At 40.4% G+C, this 27,577-nt stretch overlaps 1 protein-coding gene and 1 pseudogene across 1 annotated transcript; one reads left to right on the forward strand and one right to left on the reverse strand.

Annotated features, from left to right (window-relative positions):
• LOC136693696 (zinc finger protein 585A-like) overlaps positions 1-27,577 on the forward strand; it is a 35,299-nt pseudogene that overhangs the window by 1,707 nt on the left and 6,015 nt on the right.
• On the reverse strand, positions 20,061-25,354 carry LOC136693691 (zinc finger protein 850-like). Its single transcript, XM_066666816.1, has 3 exons — positions 25,308-25,354; positions 25,078-25,225; positions 20,061-22,886 (listed from the first exon to the last, which is right to left on the reverse strand). Exon 3 carries the CDS (start codon positions 22,782-22,784, stop codon positions 20,316-20,318), a length of 2,469 nt encoding a protein of 822 aa, XP_066522913.1. The 5' UTR covers positions 22,785-22,886; positions 25,078-25,225; positions 25,308-25,354; the 3' UTR covers positions 20,061-20,315.

A 27,577-nucleotide genomic window follows, 5' to 3' on the forward strand; every position in this document is an offset into this window, starting at 1 on the left:
GTCATGCAATTCAGGACCAGAATCGTGAAAAGCACATCTGTTCAAAACAAACTACAAATTCGAAGACTGCTGAAATCACACTCAATTCCCTTATACAAGAAAACTTGATCATAGCAGGAGCTGAGAAGATTCAATTTTAATGGTGATGTGTCATTAAACACAAGCATCTTTACATTTAATTAAGCAGAATATTCTTGATGAAGGGCATTTATGTAGAAACGTTTACATTTCTATTAAGGGCTGATTGAAAAAGAGTACTTTTGTAAAGAAGATTCAGTCTGTCAAGTGTGTTGTTGTGGGTTAAGGACAGAGGAGCCTCAACCACAGACACTCTGCCCACAAGTTGATGGAAAGTGATACGTTCAGTGCATTAACCTGGATTCATTGTCAGGATTCTGTCAGTCACATTCTGATTGGCCCTCTGCCTCCTTATTTACGTCATGCCAAAATAGCAGACTTCAGACTATTCTTTTTGCATGTCAGTCAGATTTCTTCTGCTGTATCAGGTGGTTCTTAGACATGGTCAGTGGTGACAGGTACCAGAGTCTGGAAATGTGAGGCTAGGGTAACCTACACAGGTAATTGCACCCTGGTCTGTTGAGTTATACTTCTCAAAATACTAAAGCCATTTTTGTTTATGAGCTGGGAATGTGCTCAATGTAGTGTCAAAGCAATACTAAAATATGCAACCTAATTTCACACCTTTGCCACTTGTTTTATTGAATACATTTTTTTCTTACCTTTCATTTTCTTTTCCAGAAAAGAACATCTCTCTTTGCAAGGCTTCTGCTCATACTGTCTAAGACAGTTCAACTGCCTCTTCTCCAACACATCAAGAAGCATCTCCAAGAGGAATACATTACAATGTTGAAATCAGAAGAGATTAAATGTGAGGATACCGTGGAAGGATCTTCATCTACTCCAGACACTAAGACATCTGGCAGACGAACACAGAAAAATAAAGACAAAGGGAAAACCTATGACTGCTTCGACTGTAGGAAGAGATTCATTGATGAACTTTCTCTCAAAATCCACAAGTGCATTCACACAGGAGGCAAACTATATTCCTGCTCAGAGTGTGGGAAGAGTTTTGATAAATGGAGTAATCTCCAAAAACATCTGCGCATTCACACAGGAGAAAAACTGTACTCCTGCACAGAGTGTGGGAAGAGTTTTGATAGACTGAGTAATCTCCAAACACACCACCGCATTCACACAGGAGAAAAACCATATCAGTGCTCAGATTGTGGGAAAAAGTTCACCCAACAGACTAATCTCCAAACACACCAACGCATTCACAGTGGAGAGAAACTTTATCAGTGTTCAGAATGCGGGAAAAGATTTAATGATCTGAGTAGTCTCCAAAGGCACCAGCGCATTCACACAGGAGAGAAACCGTATCTGTGCTCAGAGTGTGGGAAGAGTTTTAATAGACTGTGTATTCTCCAAAAACACAAGCGGATTCACACAGGAGAGAGACCGTATCAGTGCTCAGAGTGTGGGAAGAGTTTTAATGAACTGAAGAATCTCCAGTCACATAATCGCATGCACACAGGAGAGAAACCGTATCAATGCACAGTGTGTGGGAAGAATTTTAGTGCACCGTGGAATCTCCAAACACACCAGAGCATTCATACAGGAGAGAAACCGTATCAGTGCTTGGAGTGTGGGAAGAGTTTTAGACTACTTGCTTGTCTTCAAAAACACCAGCGCATTCACACAGGAGACAAACCGTATCAGTGTTCAGAGTGTGGGAAGAATTTTAATCAACTCAGTAATCTCCAGACACACCATTGCTTGCACACAGGAGGGAACTTGTATTTCTGTTCAGTGTGTAAGGAGAGTTTTAGTAAACTGAGGACTCTTCGGTCACATAAGCTCATTCACTCTACTGAAAAACCATAACAATGCTTAGAGTGTGGAAAGAGTTAGACGGAGGGATCTGAAAATGAATCACTGCGTTCACACAGAGCAGAAGCAATATCTGCACGTGTAGGAGTACCTTCAGACATTGGGATTCCAACAAGATGCTTGGTGGTTAGAACACTCGCTTTGCTGTGCGGGGCTGTTTGTTTCAAGTCCCATCTGTGTGGAGTTTCTATGTTCTATTTGTGTTAGCAAGGGCTTCCTCCGGGATCCCAGTTACCTCCCACAGTCCAAAAACATGGACATTAGGTGAATTAGTTTCTTTAACAACTGTCCTGGTGTATGAGTGTGTATGCCTGCATGTGTGCGTGCCAAGATATGGATTGGCGCTCTGTCCTGGGTGAACCCCTAGTGCCCAATGAGGTCCAGGTGGATGGTTGTTCCTGGTTGAGAGTACACTCTGGGCATTTGGCTGAGTTTTTAGAAAGATATTTTGGCAATAATGCATGAGAGGGAGTGTTGTAATGTGTGATATTGGCACGGGTGTGGTGTGGCTGCAGGCACAAGGCAGCAGGCCAAGTCATAAAGGTCAGGTACACCAGTGTCTATATCTCACCTGATAGCACAAACCTCTTGTGAATTATTATGATTATACCACAGTTCATTCATTCATTCATTATCTGTAACCCTTATCCAGTTCAGGGTCACGGTGGGTCCAGAGCCTACCTGGAATCATTGGGTGCATAGTGGGAATACACCCTGGAGGGGGCGCCAGTCCTTCACAGGGCAACACACACACACACACATTCACCCACACCTACGGACACTTTTGAGTCACCAATCCACCTACCAACGTGTGTTTTTGGACTGTGGGAGGAAACCGGAGTTAAAACAGTTCATGATTGTTGTTAATTTTTAGCTTTTTAATGAAGCTAAATAAAAATTCAATGAGCAAAAAATATTTGTTTACACAAGGTAAAATTGTTTAACCAATGTTTATAGCAACTCCAGATCATAATGATATATGATCCACATGTAAATGCTCCTGAGTTCTATCTGTTCAAGTTCAAAGTGAGTTTATTGGAGGATGGCTCCAGAGCAGGCCCTCTGAGATGGTGAATGAGAGCAATGGAGGAAAAATAAGATACACCTCGACTCAAGATGAACACAGTCACAGAAACTACACAGACGCAGCATTTTCCTGTTTTTAATTTTCTTATGATATTCTTTTGTTTTCAGAAAGGGGCAAATGGATCCTCTGTGCCTTTACTCTACGTGAACGCAGAGTTAAAAGAATTAAAGACTTTTTAATGATTTCATGCAGGATTTTGTATTGTATTTAACATTTTTTTGTGTTTCATTTGAATTAACTATGACTGTGTTAATTACTGTATTGTGGCTAATTAACCAAAGTGCTAAAGGCTTTGTAGACTACTGTGGTGAAAATGTCTCCAAATGGATGGAAAAATGAATGATCTGCTATTTTAAACATATCTTCATCAATATCATGTTGATTTTGGAAGTCATTGAGCAGGAGCTTCTGTTTGAGCTAGTCATGAGACTATACTATGGTTTGAAAGCTCAGACCACATCTCTCTGATTGTTGAATTACTATTCCTGTGCCTACTTACTGTTAGCATATGCTATGTCAGTGAAGGTAATAATTAGGGCTTCTGAAGTGGGTGGTAGGTCAGGAGAACCTGCCGACTGGCACCCAGATCTAACCGATTAGGATTAGGGCGTACATGAATTATATGAGAATTATCCTCCCATGTATTTGGCAGCTACTAGGAAAACAAAAATACACACGGGATAAAGTGTAAAATATCCTATGCCAATCCATTAGAGCCTCAAATAGGACCCACCCCACTGTTTCTACATGTAGCCACAAAACTTTCATCACCCATTGTTCAAATTCTACACTTGGACACAAATGGCACTTTACCATTGCATGGAACCTACACAACTCAACTCACCTCATTCAAATGCCTCTTGTAAAATCTTATAAGTTACAGCAGGTTTATTTCTATGGGACTCACAGCGGCAGCTGGTAACATTACCACAAGATTTTGAAGAGGTTTATATGATGCTTGGGTTGATGGCTGACGAAAAAAATTTCCAGTGAAAGCTGAATGTGCAACAAGGAAAACTGATCTGTGAGAACTGAGTTGCATAGATGTGTTCAATCCAAAAAAAAAAACCACCCATGATTCGCTTTTGAGACAGGGTTTTGCAACATCGCCGACTCTTTCACGAGGGCTCAGCTTTAAGCGACAAGCTATAAGTGATCAGAGCCAAATTGAGCCGGGCCCATGCAGTAGAAAACGCCATGTGTTTGCTGTGGTTGTATGATGCGATCAGCAAACCTTAACTAAAGGTACTCATAGAGCCCATCACATGAGTACACAAACCACAAACTGTATCACTAACTCTTTACAAGGGTCATCAGGTAGGCACCACCCCTCAGCTGTTTTGCTGAATTAAGCCCACTACACCTTCGGAAAACTCAACAGTCTGGCGTCCCAAACCCATCCACCTCCAAGCTGGCTTACAGCCCTCTATACTCTCAGCTGTCAACAACTATAAATCCATGCAGGCCTCCCTGGTGACTAAGGCTGTATCTAGCCCCACTGGCACCGTTAATGCATGCTCAATGCCACCAGTTCCAAATGATCTTTATGTGCTTCATCATCAACAACCACAATAACACCTCTACAGTTCCCCAACTAGTCTGTACTCTCCTTATCCACAAACTATGATTGGACCTTTCAGCTGTTTCTAATAACTTCTTCAGAGCTGCCCTTAATGTCCAGCCCAATGGCGATATGCACAAACAGGAATGTGGCAGACTTGGCTACAAATCCTCTGACACCCATCTCCCAGAGGTGGGTAGAGTAGCCAAGAATTGTACTCAAGTAAGAGTATTGTTACTTTAGAATAATATGTAAAAGGAAGAAAGTATTAAAACCACTATTATAAGTACAATTTATCCAAAAAGTTACACAAGTATATGTAACAGAGTAAATGTAGTGTGTTACTAGCCACCTCTGCTATCTCCACCGGTTTTATATGTGCCTGCCACTCATGTTCTCTCACCTCAGCCACCAACTCCACATGCTTCATATTCTTTCTTATAAAATGCTTCCTCTAATGCATCCTCAAACGGAATTGTTAACTAAATGAAGTAAACAAATAATTCTGGTCATAAAATGTGATAAATTTAAAAATTTGCATACTTAATTATGATTTCTGTATTCTTCCTATTTTTATATTTCCGTATGACATTTCTACATCATGTCATTTCTGTAATATTACATTTATACAATTATTTTTTTCTGTATTTACACATTTCTACATTTTTTATTCTGTGTCACTCTAAATCAGGATCGTCAGCTTGGCAAACCATTTAAAAATTTATCAGCTCTCATGTCCAGTCAGAAAATCTACAGAATGGGGACATCTGTTTTCCAGCATGTGGGAGGGACATACACAGTTAGTAGGCAGACACCAGCAAGTGTGAGGTTATGGTTAGGGATTAGAAGTTATCATTGCAATACTCTTCCACAAATCCATATTTGTAATGTGAGCCTGTTTAGGAGTTAGTGTATATAATTACGGATGTGGTCATAAAGCAAATGGACATTATGGAAATGACACAATTACAATAACAAACATTAACAGGGTTGCAGTACCAAGATGAATTTAAGGCACCTTCCTGCAAATTTAGTAATAATTTCAGCAAACCATGCAATTTCCCAAATGTTTTAAAATCCTAAGTGGGTGGGTGCATAACAACTGGTCATGAAATCACAAATTTATATTTAAAAAAATATATAGATAAAAATATAATCAATATAAAAGTATCAATCACCATATTTTCCTCCCTGACTTCTGCTTCGAGTACCTCTGACACTATCATGGTTTGGTATGATTGTTCTGGCTTCCCTTCTGAAGGCCTTGTGGTCCTCCCGACTGATGAGCCTCTCTGGAACACAAACACAAATAAACATACAAGTCAAGCATCAACAATGTAAGTTCAGGTAAGTTATAACCCAAAAATGTTCTCTACTCACTATGAAATTAAAATAGAATCTTAGCGTACTTTCGGATCACCCCATGTTCCTTGAGAATAGAGACAATATGACTGCTGAGAAGACTGGCAAGATAATAAATCTCCCTGATTTTGGATTAGGGATATGTTTAAGCTTATACCTCCCACTTGAAGTTGTACCTCCCACTTTGAGGTGTCTCCACCACACAGAGATACCTATCTCTGAGACTCAGAGTAGTTTGCAAACCCAAGCGACCCTGAACTGGATGAGTGGTTACAGACAATGAATGAATGAATAAGCCAGTGTTTTCCCTCAAAAAGATGTCTGTGCTAAAAAGGCACTTAACAGTGGTAGAAAGAAGGCATGTTGAAGATTTGCCTAGGATTAACTAATGCACCGTGATAGTTGTTTTTATTTTATGGCAGCCATCACAGCAGATAGTGATGTCTATCATCCATCCATCCATCTTCCAGCTTATCCAGTTCAGGGTCACAGTGGGTCCAGAGCCTAGCTGGAATCATTGGGCGCAAGGCGGGAATACACCCTGGAGGGGGCGCCAGTCCTTCACAGGGCAACACACACACTCACACCTATGGACACTTTTTGAGTCGACAATCCACATACCAACGTGTGTTTTTGGACTGTGGGAGGACACCGGAGCACCTGGAGGAAGCCCACGCGGACACTGGGAGAACACACCACACTTGATGTCTATCATTTCTTTTGCTAAACATTTCTTAATCTAATGCTGAGTCCAGGACAGTCCGCAATGTTCCTATTTTGAATCATTCCAATACCGATTCAATACCAAATAGAGAAATGATTGCTATTGTTATGAACAAATACATGTTGAATATTCACAAAATATTATTAGTCAACCAATCTGCTGAACTGAGTTTTAATTTTTGGTGTTACCATGTTTTTGTATTTTACCACCAACACTACGTTTAACAACCCTGACACATGATTTTTGAAGGATTTGTCATCTCATAATTCACAGTACAGTTCGGAACCATACATTGTGTTTGTGTGTGAGGTGTTCTTTAAAACACCTGGCCTTGTCCACCCTATCCACCCTTGTACACCAATCGTATATAGGTCATCTTAATGGATATTGTTGTATGGTAAGTGCCGTTTACAAGGAAAAAAATAGTAATAATTACTTTGTGATATTACATTTTTGCCACATTGCACACCTCTAACAGTGAGATAGTTGCATATTTATTTTTTGATTTGGTTTTGACAAGGCATGGAAATTATTGATTTTTGTGGGTCATATTCATTTTTAGATGCTTTTAAAAGTCCAACACTGCTTAATAACTAATGCACGTAGTTGTTAAATCTTGTGGTTAAATTAATAGTAGTTAATAATTGCTGATTTAAAGACTCTTCTCCTATGCCTTATAGTCTCATGACAGTAAAGGTCAGTATCAAGATCTGATGCATATTTGCAGTGCTCTGTCCAGCTTTATTAACTGGTACGACCCCATCAAATTAAAGCCAAGAGTGTTGATTTTGCAAACTTTTGTTTCATTTTAAACTGGTCTCCAAACTGGATGCTAAAAGCAACCAGCAGTCAAACAGTCTTCGTAAATGACTGAAAAATCTCTTAAATTAAGCATTGAATTTCACTGTGTGCTGAATAACTGAAAATATAAGTTCCAAATCTATAAAGGCTGAGATTAACATATAACCATATACTTAATTTAGATACCTTCATGAACACTGACTTGAATTCTCAGCTGTAATCGGAATAACTTTGATACCATATTATCCTTAGATTAGTAGTAATCTATCCTTCCAAATCTATAAACATTTGTAAATTGTTTTAACATATATATATATATATATACATATATATGGCAAGCTAGCATCAATATTATGAATGGATAATAACCACTGTCTTGAATTATTAAAAAAAATCCTTGAGTATTGTCTAATATTTAAAATTTTGGAAACCCTTGGTAAAGATGTTTCTCTGATTTTGTAAGTGAAATTAATTACATATGTATACTCTGTAGAAAGCACAAATACTATTTTTTGGGCTAAATTTAACATCGGGGGGAATTTAAATCTAAACTTGAGAATTCAAGAAGCATTTATATATTGTATTTTATTTTGTTAAAGGTCCCATAACTGCTTGAGTCATTTTAAAAGCTGCCTTCGGTTTGGAGCATTTTCTACTCTCCGTCCTGAAACTGTGCTGGAGATATTCTCCATAGTAACCTCTCTACACGGCTTTAGGGGGTACTGCTCCTGTCGCTATGGCAGCGAATCAACCGTTCAGCAAAATCCGACCTCCGCCTACAGCGCCCCCCACACCGGCTCCTCCCACTTCAGGGCACTTCATCCAGAGAGAGAGAGCTAACGAGCTGAATTTAGGGTAAATAACTAATTTAATCATGGCTCTGCTCTGAACATGCTTCCTCTCTCTCACTGCGCTGCTCTTCTGTGAGGGTTTCTTGGGGTTAAAGATGAGGACAACACTATTCTGATGGTGTGTGGTGAAGGTAGGACGAACATTTGACAGACTACATGTGCTTTGTTGTTGATTTTTGAGGGGGGACTATTTTGAAATGGTCTATTTTTGGTGATCTGGTGAATGCAGAAGGAAACGCGTATCCGGAATTAGAGCTAACATCTTTCTACACCCTGTAATGATTAGGGAGAAGGTTTCAGGGAGCACAGTGTACAACATTGGATAGGCTCGACGTGCTAAGCTAATAACAGAGACAAAAAATAAGGAGAGAGAGAGCAAGATAATGCTAAAAGAACACGTGGGTTAGTAGATAGACTTAGAAAAAATTTCTATGGTTGTATGATGATGGTATATCATTATTATGCTTAAATAAAAACCGGTATTTAGTTGCCCCACATAAAAATGGCACAAAAAATGCTTCTTTAAAATATAGTGCATAAAAACATGATGCATTAAAAAACAACAGGGTGTTTGAAATTGCTTTGAATTTCGTTTTCGTTTGAAAATTTGAAAAACTGCACCCTCACTTACCAGAGAAAAGCAGAATACAGTGAAATGTAAACGTTTAGACAATGAGGTGTGTTAGGATTAGAATCATTTACTCATTTTTATTCCACTCTGTTCACATTTAGATTTTGTTTCATTATGTTTTTTGGTTCTACTTCATTGTTGTTCACCCCTTACTTGTTCTCCTTTTGTATTTTTATTTAATTAAAAATGTTCAAAAAATAGAAGAGCCGTACATACTTCTGTTCCAATGCTGATAGGTGCTGGATTCACCCAGAAACGGCAGAATTCAAAAAAACCCCAAATGAGGTATAGTTGTGCCTTATTCGGTTGCCTCAATAGTTACCTTGATTTTTTTTTGTTTAATGATCATGGAGTTTAAATGTTTGCCCAATTTTATTTTTATGCTAAACATCTGGGACTGGGACATTTTTACACCTGTGTTACATAACCTTTCTATAAACAACACTCTTTAAACGTTTGGGGACCTAGGAGACCAATCATTTTGAAAGTCTTCCCATATTTGAATTTCCACTGTTCAGCAGTTTGGGACTGTTGGGATGGTATTTATCATTTCATAGTGGGCCAAATGTTTACAGTGTGTCTGAACTATTTTAGCACCTGTTTTTTACGACAGGACAATGCTGTTGTAATCCATGCAGAATGTGGTTTAGTTATTTAGTTATTTTGCTAAAATAAGCAAGGCCTTCCGTAAAAATCTTATATCCCAAAAAACAATGATAAAATTTGAGTCTTTAGACCACAGGATATTTTTCCAATTCACCTCTCTCTAACTTAAATGAGCTTGGGCCCAGAGAACATTGCAGTTTTTGTTTTTATTCTTTGCATGATAGATTTTACATTGCATTTGTGGACGCAACAACAAAATTTGTTTACAGGCAATAGTTTTTGGGAGTGTTTCTGAGCCCATGCAGTAAATCTAAACACAGAATCCTGTCCATTTTTAATGACGCGCCACCTGCAGGCCCAAAGATCACAGCCACCTAGTACTGGTTTTGGGACTTGTCCCTTGCATGTAGACATTTGAATTCTATGCATCGTTTAATGCTATGTAGTTTGGTTGATGGAATCTCCAGGTTGTCCCAGAATTGTAATTGCACCCTGGTCTGTTACGTTACATTTTTACGAATACTGAAGCTATTTTGGCTTGTGAGCTGGGATTGTGCTCAATGTCATTTTAAACCACTGCTAAAATTTGTAACCTAATTCAACACGTGTCACTTTACATGTTTTATTGAATAAAACATTGTGTTTTTTCTTTCCTTTCATTTTCTTTTCCAGGAAAAGAATAACTCTTTGCAAGGAGTCTCCTGCTCATACTGTCTAAGACAGTTCTACTGCACCTTGACCAATACATTAAGAGGAATATATCACAATGTTGGACCCAGAAGAGATTAAATGTGATGGTACACCATGCGCAGAGGAAATGTCTTCGTCTTCTCCAGACACTAAGAAATCTGGCAAACGAACACAGAAAAAAACAGACCAACGGAAAACCTATGACTGTTCTAATTGTGAGAAGAGGTTTAATAATCAAACTTCTCTCAAAAGACACAAGTGCATTCACACGGTAGACAAACTTTTTTCCTGCTCAGAGTGTGGGAAGAGTTTTAATAAACGGAGTAATCTCCAAACACACAAGCGCATTCACACAGGAGAGAAACCATTTCAGTGCTCAGAGTGTGGGAAAAAGTTTACACAAAAGAGTCATTTCCAAAGACACCGGCGCATTCACAGGGGAGAAAAACATTTTCAGTGCTCAGTGTGTGTGATGGTTTTTAATGAACGGAGTAGTCTCCAAAGACACCAGTGCATTCACACAGGAGAAAAGCTGTATCTGTGCTCAGACTGTGGGAAGAGTTTTAATAGACTGAATAATCTCCAAAAACACAAACTCATTCACACAGGAGAGAAACCACATCAGTGCTCAGAGTGTGGAAAGAGTTTTAATCAGCTATGTGGTCTCCAAAGGCACCAGCGCATTCACAGAGAAGAGAAACCGTATCTGTGCTCAGAGTGTGGGAAGGGTTTTAAACTACTGAGTTGTCTCCAAAAACACAAACTCATTCACACAGGAGAGAAACCACATCAGTGCTCAGAGTGTGGAAAGAGTTTTACTCAGCTGGGTAATCTCAAAAGACACCATCGCATTCACACAGGAGAGAAACCGTATCTGTGCTCAGAATGCGGAAAGAGTTTTAATGAATTGAAGATTCTCCAGTCACACCATCGCATTCACACAAGAGAGGAACTGTATCAGTGCATAGAGTGTGGGAAGAGTTTTAATGAACTCAGAAATCTCCAAACACACCAGCGCATTCACACTGGAGAGAAACCGTATCACTGTTCAGAATGTGGGAACAGTTTTAATCAACGAAGTGGTCTCAACAGACACCAGCGTATTCACACTGGAGAGAAACCATATCAGTGCTCAGAGTGTGGGAAGAGTTTTAATGAACTCAGAAATCTCCAAACACACCAGAGCATTCACACTGGAGAGAAACCGTATCACTGTTCAGAATGTGGAAACAGTTTTAATCAACGAAGTGGTCTCAACAGACACCAGCGTATTCACACTGGAGAGAAACCATATCAGTGCTCAGAATGTGGGAAGAGTTTTAATCAACAGAGTAATCTGGTACATTTGCGCATGCACACGAGAGAACTTGTATTTTAATAAATCAAGGGATCTTTTGTCACATCAGCTCATTCATGCTACTGAAAAACCATATCAATTCTCAGAATGTGGGAAGAATTTTGATAGACAGAGGGATCTAAAAAATTCATCAGTGCGTTCACACAGAGCAGAAGCAATAACAGTTTATGGCATGTAGGAGTACCTTCAGACATTTGGATTAAGATGTATAAAAGCATTTTAGCAATAACACACAAAAGGTAGTGTTATAACACGATATTGGTCCTGGTGTGGTGCGGCTGTTGGCATAAGGCCACAGGCCTTCAGGTTATAGACACAAACCTCCAGTGTATTATTGTGAATATACCACTGTTCGTTATCGCTGTTTACTTTTAGGTTCACATGTTCCTTTTCGCTCTTTTCAATGAACTCTGGATCTTGAACTGGATCTGTTCAGGATTTTTTAACCTTGTTTCTGAGGTCAACACAGTCACAGAAACCACACAGATGTATGGAGAGAAATTGGTGCCAAATTGAAAATAATCTCTGCAGTAGAACTATGAAATTCAATCCAAACATGTCAATTCTAATATGCAGAATACATGCCAAAATGAAAAGCAAAACCGCTATTACATCGTTTTCACATCACTTGACCTTTTTACTAAAACAAAATGCACAACGATTTGCATTTTAAAAATGTAATGCCAAATTCAGTTTATTTTTTTAATGTAGCTCTTTTTCAGTGAAATACTTTTGTATTAACATTACATACACATTGTCCTCCATTCAACTATTCTCTCTGTTTGCAATGTGTTACAGGCTTGAAATTTATGAACGAATGTAAATTAACAAATTAACAAACATGTTTTGGGTCCATGTTGTTTGCAATGAAATAAAAGTCAAAGCATATATAAGAAACATTATTTTTTTGTTATTTCAATTTTGCATACCATCCCAACTTATTCAGATTTGGGCTTGTAATATAGCAATTTACTGTTTATACTTTTGGTAATTGGTGCTAAAAATAGCTGAAACTGTTAAGAATAAATAAGGCATATTTATTGGTTTTAGCAACAGTAAGTAATGTTCAGTAAATAATAGCATATACAGGGGTTAATTTATTAGTACGGTGTAGGGCCTCATTTTGTGGCCAATACAGCGTCAGTTCGTCTTGGGAATGACATATACAAGTCCTGCACAGTGGTCAAAGGGATTTTAAACCATTCTTCTCGCAGGATAGTGGCCAGGTCACTACGTGATGCTGGTGGAGGAAAACGTTTCCTGACTCGCTCCTCCAAAACACCCCAAAGTGGCTCAATAATATTTAGATCTGGTGACTGTGCAGGCCATGGGAGATGTTCAACTTCACTTTCATGTTCATAAAACCAATCTTTCACCAGTCTTGCTGTGTGTATTGGTGCATTGTCGTCCTGATACATGGCACCGCCTTCAGGACACAATGTTTGAACCAATGGATGCACATAGTCCTCCAGAATGTTTCAGTAGTCCTTGGCAGTGATGTGCCCATCGAGCACAAGTATTGGGCCAAGGGAATGCCATGATATGGCAGCCCAAACCATCACTGATCCACCCCCATGCTTCACTCTGGGCATGCAATAGTCTGGGTGGTACGCTTCTTTGGGGCTTTTCCACACCGTAACTCTCCCAGATGTGGGGAAAACAGTAAAGGTGGACTCATCAGAGAACAATACATGTTTCACATTGTCCACAGCCCAAGATTTGCGCTCCTTGCACCATTGAAACCGACATTTGGCATTGGCATGAGTGACCAAAGGTTTGGCTATAGCAGCCCGGCCGTGTATATTGACCCTGTGGAGCTCCCGACGGACAGTTCTGGTGGAAACAGGAGAGTTGAGGTGCACATTTAATTCTGCCGTGATTTGGGCAGCCGTGGTTTTATGTTTTTTGGATACAATCCGGGTTAGCACCTGAACATCCCTTTCAGACAGCTTCCTCTCGCGTCCACAGTTAATCCTGTTGGATGTGTTTGGTCCTTCTTGGTGGTATGCTGACATTACCCTGGATACCGTGGCTCTTGATACATCACAAAGACTTGCTGTCTTGGTCACAGATGCGCCAGCAAGACGTGCACCAACAATTTGACCTCTTTTGAACTCTGGTATGTCACCCATAATGTTGTGTGCATTGCAATATTTTGAGCAAAACTGTGCTCTTACCCTCTGCTAATTGAAATTTCACAGTGCTCTTACTGGTAAGACTGAGAAACTGTGTTCCTGTTCAGTATGTGGTAAGAGTTTTAACAGATTGAGTAGTCTCAAAACACCCAAGCAGATTCACACAGGAGAGAAAAAGTATCCGTGTTCAAAGTGTGGCATGAGTTTTTGTACCCACATTTCTCTCAATATACACCAGCACCTTCACTCTGGAGAAAAACCTTATTCTTGTTTAGAGTGTGGGCAAAGATTTCACAGAGTGAGTAGTCTCCAAACACACCAGCGCATTCACACAGGAGAGAAACCAAATCAGTGCTCAGAGTGTGGGAAGAGTTTTAATCAACTGAGTCACCTCCAAACACACCAACGCATTCACACAGGAGAGAAACCAAATCAGTGCTCAGAGTGTGGGAAGAGTTTTAATCAACTGAGTCACCTCCAAACACACCAACGCATTCACACAGGAGAGAAACTGTATCAGTGCTCAGAGTGTGGGAAAAGTTTTAATGACCTGAGCAATTTCCAAACACACCAGCACATTCACACAGGAGAGAAACCTTATTCCAAAGACACCAGCTCATTCACACAGGAGAGAAACCGTATCAGTGCTTACAGTGTTTGAAGAGTTTTAATCAACTGAAACATTTACAAACACACCAGAGCCTTCATACAGGAGAAAAAACATATCAGTGCTCAGATTGTGGAAAGAGTTTTAATCAACTGGATTATCCCCAAAGACAACAACACATTCACACAGGAGAGAATCAATATCTGCTCAGTTTGTGGAAAGAGTTTTACATATCTAAAGAATGTCATAGAGCACCAGAGAATTCACAGAGGAGAAAAACCATATTCCTGTTCAGAGTGTGGGAAGAATTTTACTAGACTGAGTAATATCCTAACACACAAGTTAATTCATACTGGAGAGAAACCATATCAGTGCTCAGAGTGTGGGAAGAGTTTTAATCAACAGCGTAGCCTCTAATTACACCAGCGCATCCACACAGGAGAGAAACCGTATTCTTGTCCAGATTGTGGGAGGAGTTTTATTCATCAAAGCAATTAAAAAAAACACCAGCGCATTCACACAAGACAAAAGGCATTTCAGTGTTCAAAGTGTGGGAAGAGTTTTTTTAGGCAGAGGGATCACAACAATCATCAGTGTAATCAATCAAATCAAAGAAACATATTTTCTTTTAATTAAGAAAATTTAAGTTTAGAAATGGTTTAACATCAAAGTGACTATTTACTATATTGTTGTACTTAATTTATAAAAGTCCTCAAAGCTGCATTGTGTAACATTTGGAGATTTAAAAACCTCCAATATGGAAATATGTAACTGTACTTAACATGCAGAAGTACATGCATCACGGTTTGTGCTTTGGAACCATCCCCAGTGGATGGAACTATATGGATTGTGAGTGATTCTCCCTGAATAAGTATCTGATGATTGCAGATGAAACTTGGGGAAAGACATGCCTTCGCAGGACCAATGTGAATGATTAAATATTGTCATCATATCTCCACCAATATCATTTGGATTTGCATTTTCTGAAATCTTTGAGCTTGGCTTGTGAAATGCAGAAATAAAGAGGTGTGTGATCAGAAAAACTCCTGACAAATCTCACTTTCTAAATAATTAAGGTTTGTGGCATTGTTTCTGTTTTCTTGACTGTTGGTTGTAGAACAAGAAAATAATCCGCGACCACATATTGTGGGAAATTCTTTGGATAACCTCTGAAAATATGTATTTATTATCTCAAAGATTATGTATGAATTTATATTATGGATTAAGTATGCAGGTTTGTATTCCATACAACCTTTAGCCACAGTGAAACGAACTAATGAAATCCTTAAAGGAGCCATCTGTAATATATTTACTGTGTTCAATCACAGTAACAAAGTAAAAAGTCATCAAAAATTAAGGAAACATTAAGTTGAAGCACAGGTGTCTCTGGCAGAAATGTTTCCATACGAAAATTGTAAATAAATAAAAAACAAAAACAAAATTTAGGGGAAAACTACAGGGAAGATAACATCAGCCTTGGGGCAACAGTTAAGGAGGAACAGTATGGAGTTAAAGGAATATTCGGACAGCAACCATTTAAAAATGGGAACTACAATACAATGTCTTAAACTAAACCTAAAATCAATGTGCCATAACAAAACAATGTGTCAACATATTTAAGCTGTGAGTGAATGTGAGCGTGTCTCCCTGTGAAGGACTGGCGCCCCCTCCAGGGTGTGTTCCTGCCTTGCGCCCAGTCATTCTGGGTAGGCACCAGACCCACCGCCACTGAAGATTAAAATGTTATTTTGGACCGTTCTCAAAGTAATTAAAATTTTAAAATATCCAAAAGGTCCAAAATACACCCCCCTCTTCGGGGGACGTGCTCGTTTCGGGAGCTTTGCAAAAACTAGTCGAGTGAAGTTCAAAGCAAATCAAAGTATTTATTTAACAATATTGCATCCAAGAGAACTAATACATGAAAAGAGTCTGATACCCTTTCCAGTCGAGTTCTGACCTCTTCCCCCATCTGACCCCACAGTTATACCCCAGATGACGTATAGCCTGGTGGTGAGGCGTTTCTAGCTGATTAACATATATTAATATGCATAATAAGACATGTTAGTACTCAACTTTCTCGCGTGCAAGTTTCACATGCACCTGTGACCCCAAAACATTCATTCTGCCCAGTCGTGACAATACACCTTCTCTTCGCATGCCTCCCATGTCTACAATAAAAATTTAGTGATCTGGCTAATGGACTTCAGGTCAACCAAATGCCCCTAAAGTTCAACCCCCCCCTTTTGGCTAACACTTGTAATTTATAAGTGTTTTCTAAAAGCTTAGTAAAAGCCTAAGTGCAGATCTGTTCAATGTTAAGTGTTTAAGAATTTAGAAAGGTGCTAATACTGAGTCAACATGCCAGTTAGTGTGCAGAATCTAAAATGTTTACTATATGTGTAAATGCTGGTTAGTTATTCATATGAGTGCATATAAAATACAAGTTCTCATACAATGTATATGTAATTATACTTTCTAATTTTAACTAAACATCATTTAAGGATATTTGTCCACTAATACAAATTAATAAAATTGTTTTCTACAACAATTCCCCCTTATGACGTGTCCCAAGACACGTCATCACACTCTAAATCCTCCAAACATGTTTTTGACATGTGTTTAACCTGTGAGAGCGAAAACCTGTCGGGCAGCCAACCAACCAATTTTTGACAGGAAAAATTCTCCCACTGGCCCCTTCTGCCCCCAGGCGGCCAAAATTTAACCATGTCAACAGGAGGAAATACATTATTTCCCTATTTGTTATCTCCCAGACTACTTATTCTACAACACCACCTAATAATTTATTATTACAACCACTTGTTTATCTCTAAGCATTTGCTGTCCAACAAACATGCTAAAACCATTAGCGCCTGATTATGTTTCCATATATACTTCCCCTGTGACTAACTAACCTTACAAGCTGATAGAATATGCTTCAGTGTGCCAACCCCTGTACAAAATCTACAACTAGGGTCTTCACCTACCCACTGTCCAAGATTTTGTGGAGTTGGAAGGACAGCATATGTTGCTCCAAACAAAAATTCGACTTGCCTCCATCGCCCACAATTCTTGCCAAGAAATCTGCTTCTCTAGAGTCTCCCAGCAAAGCCAATGGCCTTGTTTTGCCTGTGATGCTGCTGTTGTGCACCATGCCTCCTCTTCTTGATCATGAATAAATCTAGTCATCATTTGCCTTCTCTCTGGTGATGTGGCCTTACTAAAAGATTTCCATGTATCACCTGACCCAAGGCCCGCTCTTCCGCATTGCACTCTGCCAATCACATCCCTTAGATCTAATGAGCTCCTGGCTACCTGCACTGCCACTTGTGGGTTCCGCTCCCTTACTGCTTTTGTGACTGGCGCTGCTGCTTTAACCACTGCATCCTTCAATCCTGACAAAATCATCTCGCATCTCACCTTTGCACATTCCTCAACTAAACTTGAGTGTTAGCTCCAGTACCCCTCTCCCATACCATGCCACACTACTTAAACACTGTGGCACCCCTAGCCACTGCCTTATGGCCTTGTTCATAACCCTTCCCATCCTCTCTACTTCTGTGATCGAAGTAGATCCATCTTTCAAACACATGGCCAGTATTTCCTCCCTTTTTATCTTTAGTGATAGAGGGCACTTTAGCTTTTTAGGTCCATTAGAATCTAATGTCATCGCTATCCACTTGGCTACTTCATGGCTACTCACAGAAAACCAAACATAAAGTGAACATTTTCAATTATAGTGTTTTCTGGAACCAATAATAAATGTATATCAGAGCCATTTTCTATTACGACACGGCCCATGTTCACTTTTACAAAAAAATTTACTTTCTGTCATTATTTGATCCACAAGCTAAAGAACTGCTTTATATCATATATATTGATGTATTTTCACAACAACCCTAAAGATGATGTGATAACGCTTCAACTCAATATAGCGTGCTGTAATGTTTGAAGAAGAAGCTCTATGTAATCTAATGGCACTGTTCCACTGCATGGAACCTACACAACTCTCCTCAACTTAGCGTGGCTCTTTTTCTTTTCCACTGGCCATATCTGGTACCTGGTGCCTGGAACTGGGTACATTTTTAGTCCCAGCTCCCTCAGGGTTCCAATCGTGCCGAGTAGGTACTAAATGGTGATGTGTAAACCCTTCAGAGTACTGATTGGCTAGAGCCATGTCAATCACCAAGAAATGTAGAGCTCATTCAAATCCAGCACAAACTCGCTGTGTGTAAAATCTTTTTTACAGCAGTTTTCACATTTATTTTTACTGGACTCAGAACGGCAGCGCGTAACTTTACCTTGAGGTGTTTTGAAGAGGTTTATATGCTCCTTTGGTCAATGGCAGACTTGCAACAAGTAAAACTGATCAGTGAGGTCTGGAGCACGGAGCCGTGTTCAGTTAAAAAAATAATACAACATGCGAATACACAATGAGTAAACAGCAACTAATTTACTGCTGACGTTGTGGTTTTCAAAGCCAGCGATACCTGTAGAGATGGGGTTTTGTGGCATCACCAGCTCCATTTCGTGGGGGAGCCCTGCTAGTGGACAATAGTGATGTGTCGGTCGCGAACGAACCGGTTCAAAGAGCCGGCTCTTGTAAGTGAACGATGAGAGCCGGTTCCCATCTAAGACCAAGCCATTTTTTTCTAAGGCTTGTCATTCAACCAATCAGAGAACAACAAGCAAAGCTGAGACACTTGGTTTGTTTGTTGACAGTTGTGGTTGTTTTAATCACTACCGTTGAATGCTGCTGTTCTGCACTTTGCAGAGTACAGTGGAACCTCTTCTTACGAACTTGATCCGTTCGGTGACCAATAACCAATACTAGAGGTTGTGGGTTCAAGTCCTACTCTGGGTGTCTGTGAGGAGTTTGGTGTTTTCTCCCCGTGTCTGCATGGTGGTAGGTAGACTGGTGATTCAAAAGTGTCGGTATATGTGAATGTGTGAGTGTGTGTTGCCATGTGAAGGATTGGCATCCCTTTCAGGATGTGGTACTGCCTTGCACCCAATGATTCCAGGTATGCTCTGGACCCACCATGACCCTGGACTGGATAAGTGGTTACAAACAATGAATGAATGAATGAATATATATATATCATTCACTTTCTGCAGTCGTTTCCCCAAATACATATATATATATATATATATATATACAGTACAGGTGCAAAAGTTATATATATATATATATATATATATATATATATATATATATATTAACACCAGATGAGATTTAAAAAGCTATTTATCTGAGCAGTGTTTATTTGCTTAAAACAAACAACAAAACGCCCAACATTAGAATAAAATCAAATAACATGATTCCAGTGTGATCTGTGTGTGAATGTGTTGGTTTAACTTTTTCCAAATCTCTCCTTGTGGAGTCCGTATTATTTCAGGATATCATCTAATACCTAGTTTTAGCAGTGAATAAATACTGATGTTTAATAATGTGTGCTGTTGATGTAACAAATTCATGCAAATCAAGGAAAATCTGAACAAAACATTGTTCTTCAAACTCACTCTCACCTACAACTTTATAGAAAAAAAAGATCTTATATTTCTTATATGTTTATATCTTTTTTTTGGGATTTACTGTGATTATATATAACTATACAAGCACCACGCTCACTGAGAAGACATAAGTTAAAATAATAAAACATATAAACACAACAGTTTATTTTGTTTCAATCATGCATATTTATTTACAATACTGGAAACAACTTTCAGGTAGGACACACTACATGCATAAGTCATGTGCATAGTAAATACTACTATGTCAAGCTAGTGTAAGCTTAGGATAAGGAGATGGAAAGCAACTTCATTGTTTAAACTGAGCAATAACTGGATTAGGATCTCCTACCATCTATCTACATTCACTGTCCATTTCATCAGCTCCAGTGACCACACAGGAGCATGCTGTAATTCTAAAATTACAGACTCTAGTCCACCTGTTTCTCTACACATTTTCTTATCCTCATTTCATCCTGGTGACTTATGAGCACTGGAATGGTTTCTCTTTTTCAGTAAAACTCTTTTCACACTCTGAAGAAGAATGTGTTTTTTCCCCTGTGTGAATAAGCTGGTGTCCTCTAAGGTTCCTCAGGTTTGTAAAACATTTCCCACACTCTGAGCACAGATACCGCTTCTCTACTGTGTGAATGCGCCGATGTCTTTGGAAATTGCTCAGATCATTGAAACTATTCCCACACTCTGAGCACTGATACGGTTTCTCTCCTGTGTGAATGCGCCGGTGTGTTTGGAAATGACTCCGTTGATTAAAACTCTTTCCACAGTCGGAGCACTGATACGGTTTCTCTCCTGTGTGAATGCGCTGGTGTCTTTGGAGATGACACAGTCTATTAAAACTCTGCTCACAGTCTGAACAAGAATACGGTTTCACTCCTGTGTGAATGAGCTGGTGTGTTCTGAATGTCCTCCGGTGTGTAAAGCTCTTCCCACACTGTGGGCACTGATAGGGTTTCTCTCCCGTGTGAATGCGCCGGTGTGTCCGGAGAGTAAAGAGTCTGGTGAAACCTTGCCCACACTCTGAACACTGATACGGTTTCTCTCCTGTGTGAATGCGCCGGTGTGTCCAGAGACTAGACAACCTGGTAAAACTTTGCCCACACTCTAAACAACAATAAGGTTTTTCTCCCGTGTGAATGAGCTGGTGTCTTTTTAGAGAACTGTGTGTATTAAAACTCTTCTCACACTCTGAGCACTGATATGGTTTCTCTATTTTAGGAAAACTCTTCCCACACTCTGAAGTGGAATGTGGTTTTTCTCCTGTGTGAATGCGTTGGTGTCCTCTGAGATTTCTCAAGTTTGTAAAACCTTTCCCACATTCTGAACAAAGATACTGTTTTTCTCCTGTGTGAAAGCGAAGGTGCCTTTGGAAATTGCTCAGGTCATTAAAACTCTTCCCACACTCTGAGCACTCATACGGTTTCTCTCCTGTGTGAATGTGCTGGTGTCTATTAAGATGACACAGTTTATTAGAGCCCTTTCCACAGTCTGAAAAGGAATATGGTTTCTCTTCTGAGTGAAGGAGCTGGTGCGTTTGGAGTGTCCTTAAGCAAGTAAAACTCTTCCCACACTCTAAACAAGAATAAGGGTTTTCTCCATTGGGAATGCACTGGTATCTTATGAGAGAACTGTATGTATTACAAGTCTTCTCACACTCTGAGGACTGAAACGGCTTCTCTGCTGCGTGAATGCGATGGTGTCTTTGGAGATGACTCAATTTAATAAAACCCTTCCCGCACTCTGAGCACTGATACGGTTTCTCTCCTCTGTGAATGCGCTGGTGTGTTTTGAGATAACCGTGATCATTAAAGCTCTTCCCACACTGTGAGCACTGAAAGGGTTTCTCTCCCGTGTGAATGCGCTGGTGTGTCCGGAGAGTAAAGAGTCTGGTGAAACTTTGCCCACACTCTGAACACTGATATGGTTTCTCTCCTGTGTGAATGCGCCGGTGTGTCCGGAGACTAAACAACCTGGTAAAACTCTTCCCACACTCTAAACAAGAATAACGTTTTCCTCCGGTGTGAATGAGCTGGTGTCTTTTTAAAGAACTGTATGTATTAAAACTCATCCCACACTCTGAGCACAGATGCGGTTTCTCTTTTTTAGGAAAACTCTTCCCATGCTCTGAATTGGAATGTGGTTTTTCTCCTGTGTGAATGCGCTGGTGTCCTCTGAGATTCCTCAAGTTCGTAAAACCTTTCCCACATTCTGAGCAAAAATATCGTTTCTCTCCAGTGTGAATCCGAAGATGCCTTTGGAAATTACTCAGGTCATTAAAACTCTTCCCACACTCTGAGCACTCATACGGTTTCTCTCCTGTGTGAATGCGCTGGTGCGTTTGGCAATGAGTCAGTTGATTAAAACTCTTCCCACAGTCTGAGCACTGATACGGTTTCTCTCCAGTGTGAGTGCGCAGGTGTGTCTGGAGATGACACAGTCTATTAAAACTTTTGCCACAGTCTGAACACGAATACGATTTCTCTCCTGTGTGAATGAGCTGGTGAGTTCGGAGTGCTCTCATACGCGTAAAGCTCTTCCCACAGTCTGAGCACTGATACGGTTTTTCACCTGTGTGAATGCGTTGGTGCGTTTGGAGATACTTAATTTCATTAAAACTCTTCCCACACTCTGAACAAGAATAAGCTTTTTCTCCTGTGTGAATGCGCTGGTGTCTTCTGAGAGAACTGTGTGTGTTAAAACCCTTCCCACACTCTGAGCACTGATATGTCTTCTCTCCTGTGCGAATGCACGGGTTTTGTTCGAGAGTACTTTTTTGATGAACTGTCTCCTCAGAATCTAAGCAGTCATATGCTTTCTCTTTGTCTGTACTTGTGTTTGTTTTACTGCCCGATGTACAAGTGGCCGAAGATGTTTCATGAGAAACAGAGCTTTGGCACAGAGTGTCCTCACATTTAATCTCTTCTGGTTTCAACATTGTGATATATTCCTCTTGGTGATATTTCTCTTTATGCTGGAAAGTCTGTAGAAAGATGTTGGACACCAGGAGGAAGGGAATCTTTGCAAAAGATATTCTTTACTGGAAAAGAAGTGAGAAAATGAACAAATTAAATGTTAAATTCAACAAAATTGAGGCAAATGGCAAAGAAGTTTGATTAGATTGTAAATGTAAATGAAACAGAAAGCAATTTTCCAAAATATTAAAACCAAATATTTAATTGAAAACTAGAAAAATGCAATCATATGAAATTGTGAAATTAATTAATAAACTATAAATGAACCAACTATTTTACTGATTGATCTTAGGCCCGTGTTGATATGATATAGGCAACATGTTTCAAAAACGGCAGAGTTGTAAAGTAAATCCCATGGAGTGTTCCAAAAGTAACCGCTCCTTGAAAGTTTGTGTCATCAATAAAATAAAATTTAAAAAAATAAAATTCTGCCCTGTGAAGGACTGGCGCCCCCTCCAGGGTGTATTCCCGCCTTGCGCCCAATGATTCCAGGTAGGCTCTGGACCCCCCGCGACCCTGAACTGGATAAGGGTTAAAGACAATGAATGAATGAATTAATAAATCAAATTAAAATAGTAAATAACTTAAATACCCCATTATCCACAGTACACAATATTATTAAAATGGAAATGGCTGTATGGATGGGCACGGACAAAATACAATATTTAATGGTTGTGGCCTTCAGACCCTCATGTGACAATGAAGAGCAGACACAATTCTGTAGTGGATGTCACTGCAGGGCCTCAGGGACACTTCTCTAAACCACTGTGAACACATAATTACTGTATTCACAAGTGCAACATATAACTCTATCATGCCAAGACCAATCGATACATAAAAATGATACAGAATTTCAGTAAATCCCCTTGGCCCAAAATCTTATTTAAAAAACTGGGCCGAAGTGGAAATGTGTCGTTTGGTCCAACATGTTAAAATATAAAGTTATTTTCTGTCGTTTTGGATTAGTGAACTTGACATAGATGATCTGTGAAGGAATTGTCAGAGCTGAAAGATACATGTTTTGGAGGAACATATGCTACTATCCAGTAGATGTATTTTTCAGCAGAACAATATCAAACCAGTTTCTGCATGTAACCCTATAGCACGATCAGATTAGTGTTGGTCATCAATAAGAGGTGCGTAAACCAATCTGGTTGAAGCACTGTAAACGTTAATCTTCAGCTATAACAACTCTAAAATCCTGGGAATGTGCAATAATGAAGACCACCTTGAACGTCAAAAAGCATCTGAAACCAAACCCATATAGATTTGTTTAATTTACACAAGCTGCTTACAGTCATCTCCACCATATACAGCATGCACTTTGTATTTTTTAACGCCTGAGTTTGTTTTGTCATCTCAAACACATTACACAGACGTATGAACACATGGAGGCATTTAGGAATTGAGGAGACTGTTTGCTGCAATTCTGAAACTGAAATGTTTTCTCTTTCTAGCCTGAGGGTCTCTGTCATATTTCTTGTTTCTTATGAGTGTGAGTTCTGTACTGAAGGCAGGTCAAAATTATATTAAGTAAATATATAATGTATTAATTAAAATAAATAATCATTTTAAAAACACCTAAGCAGCTGTACCTTTTCCAAAGTTCTATCTCAACCACAGTTTACCACATAGTGAAGTGTAATTGAGTTCCTGGTCTTGAAACCAAATTCATACTATAGACAGGACTGAAGCACAGCTGTAGGAAGAGGGCAGGAATGTTTACACCACATACGCATTCATACACATTTTCCACTTCACTTTGAGGAGGCACTGCTCTACTACGTTTTTTCTTTAGCATTTAATTCTGAAATAAACAGATAAATACCTAAAAAATACAAGGTGAGCAAAAGGGAGTCACATTTCAACGCTGATGGTAGTGAAACCATTCACCACATTTGTGTTTCCTGGGGTTTTAAAAATTATTTTCATTTTCTTCGGATGTCAAATTTATAAACCAGCGTCAAATTGAAGCAGGACTTGAATGAGTTCTAATTCGAATTCCTGAGAAAACCGAAACCATTTAAAAAACGTAACTGAAACGTCCTGACTGAGGTAATTTGTATTGATTTATACTCGTTTTCCATGTTCATTCACTGAGGTAGTAGACAGCACCAGAGCCGAAGCTAAGAGCTAACACTACACTCCTCATCTGGATGAGGACAAACCCCACGCACTCCACACACCGCCCTTTCTGTGAGAGTGAGTTACAAACACAGTGTAAACAGAGTGAAACAGTCTCACACGGCTCTTTACCTTTCAGTTAAACACGTCCTGCAAAAACAGTCCGAGGGACAGACCAGGAGCTCCAGACCTGCGGGGGTTTACACCTGCGCCCTCCAGCGGCCTGGAGTGGGAAGCTGTTGTATTTGTCCTAGGCCAGAGATCTTCAAATGGAATCGCTCTGTATCAAAATGCAAAAATATATAGAGAGAGAGCAACAACCGAGATAAAAACCTAAATGACTGCAATGGAATTTAGAGTACTTATGGACTGTATTGGGAGAGTTGTGTCCTTCTGTGCTAAATAGTGCTCACTTTGCTTCTGCTACATTTTTTTTGCTTCTGACTAGCACACACTTTTCTACAGGAAGTAAAATTCTCTGTTGCTTCGGCGGATTTTTGTCACAGCCGTTATCTACTCAGTTGTGAGAGGCCTGAATGTATCAACTGCACTGTTTAAGGTGGAATGGAAAATTAGAGGCAGAAGCTAAGCCCCAGATTGATTAAGCAGATTGGTTACACAGTTGATTAAACACTTTTTTGTTGAGTCATGTACTTTTGTCGTCCTGTGGAACGCTCCCTGTTTGGCAGACCCCCGGGGGGGGGGGGGGGGGTGGGGTGTTCCAGGTAGGCTCCAGACCCACCACAACACTGAACTGGATAAGGGTTACAGACAATGAAAGGGAGGGGATTCAAAAATATACACATACAAATAGTGGCACGGGAGGAAAAACAATGCATTAATTAATGCATTAATAATTAAGCGTTGCACTTTATTTAAAAAGTCTTTAAAGTTGCATTGTGTAGCATTTAAATTTACATTCGCAAAAGTCTGAACAGGTCCGGCACCGTGGCGCAGCAGGTAGTGTCGCAGTCACACAGCTCCAGGGGCCTATGTTCTGTGTTCTCCCTGTGTCTGCGTGGGTTTCCTCCGGGTGACTGTTTGTGAAGAGTGTGGTGTGTTCTCCCCGTGTCTGCGTGGGTTTCCTCCGGGTGACTGTCTGTGAGGAGTGTGGTGTGTTCTCCCCGTGTCTGCGTGGGTTTCCTCCGGGTGACTGTCTGTGAGGAGTGTGGTGTGTTCTCCCTGTGTCTGCGTGGGTTTCCTCCAGGTGACTGTTTGTGAAGAGTGTGGTGTGTTCTCCCCGTGTCTGTGTGGGTTTCCTCCAGGTGACTGTCTGTGAGGAGTGTGGTGTGTTCTCCCTGTGTCTGCGTGGGTTTCCTCCGGGTGACTGTCTGTGAAGAGTGTGGTGTGTTCTCCCTGTGTCTGCGTGGGTTTCCTCCGGGTGACTGTTTGTGAAGAGTGTGGTGTGTTCTCCCCGTGTCTGCGTGGGTTTCCTCTGGGTGACTGTCTGTGAGGAGTGTGGTGTGTTCTCCCTGTGTCTGCGTGGGTTTCCTCCGGGTGACTGTTTGTGAAGAGTGTGGTGTGTTCTCCCCGTGTCTGCGTGGGTTTCCTCCAGGTGACTGTTTGTGAAGAGTGTGGTGTGTTCTCCCCGTGTCTGCGTGGGTTTCCTCCGGGTGACTGTCTGTGAGGAGTGTGGTGTGTTCTCCCTGTGTCTGCGTGGGTTTCCTCCAGGTGACTGTCTGTGAGGAGTGTGGTGTGTTCTCCCTGTGTCTGCGTGGGTTTCCTCCAGGTGACTGTCTGTGAGGAGTGTGGTGTGTTCTCCCTGTGTCTGCGTGGGTTTCCTCCAGGTGACTGTCTGTGAGGAGTGTGGTGTGTTCTCCCCGTGTCTGCGTGGGTTTCCTCCAGGTGACTGTCTGTGAGGAGTGTGGTGTGTTCTCCCTGTGTCTGCGTGGGTTTCCTCCAGGTGACTGTCTGTGAGGAATGCGGTGTGTTCTCTCGTGTCTGTGTGGGTTTCCTCCCGGTGCCCCGGTTTCCTCCCACAGTCCAAAAAAAAAAAAAAAAACACGTTGGCAGGTGGATTGGCGACTCAAAAAAGTGTTCATAAGTGTGTATGCGAGTGAATGTGTGTGTGAGTGTGTCTGTATTGCCCTGTGAAGGATTGGCGCCCCCTCCAGGGTGTATTCCTGTCTTGCGCCCAATGATTCCAGGTAGGCTCTGGACCCACCGCGACCCTGAACTGGATAAGAGTTACAGATAATGAATGGACGGATGGATGGAAGTCTGAACAATGCGATAAGAACTAATACAGCCTCTCATTCCACTCCAGGCCGCTGGAGGGCGCAGGGGTAAAGTCCTGCAGGTCTGGAGCTCCTGGTCTGAAGCCTGATCTGTGTCTCTCGGACTGTTTTTGTTGGAGAGAGAATCAGGACGTGTTTTACTGAAGGTAAGGAGCTGTGTGAGACTGTTTCACTCTGTTTACACTGTGTTTGTAACTCACTCTCACAGAAAGATGAATGTGTGGGCTTTGTTCTCTCTGAGATCAGGAGGATAGTGTTAGCTCTTAGCCGTGACTCGGGCTGTTCATAGTATTATTTAATGAATGAAACGACTTTTTGTGAGAGAACATGAACAAAACATTATAAATAAAGACAAATTACCCCGTCATATCAGGTTTAGAAGATGCAAATATGTC

Source organism: Hoplias malabaricus, chromosome 4 (assembly GCF_029633855.1).
Source record: "Hoplias malabaricus isolate fHopMal1 chromosome 4, fHopMal1.hap1, whole genome shotgun sequence".
Taxonomy (NCBI): Eukaryota; Metazoa; Chordata; class Actinopteri; order Characiformes; family Erythrinidae; genus Hoplias; species Hoplias malabaricus.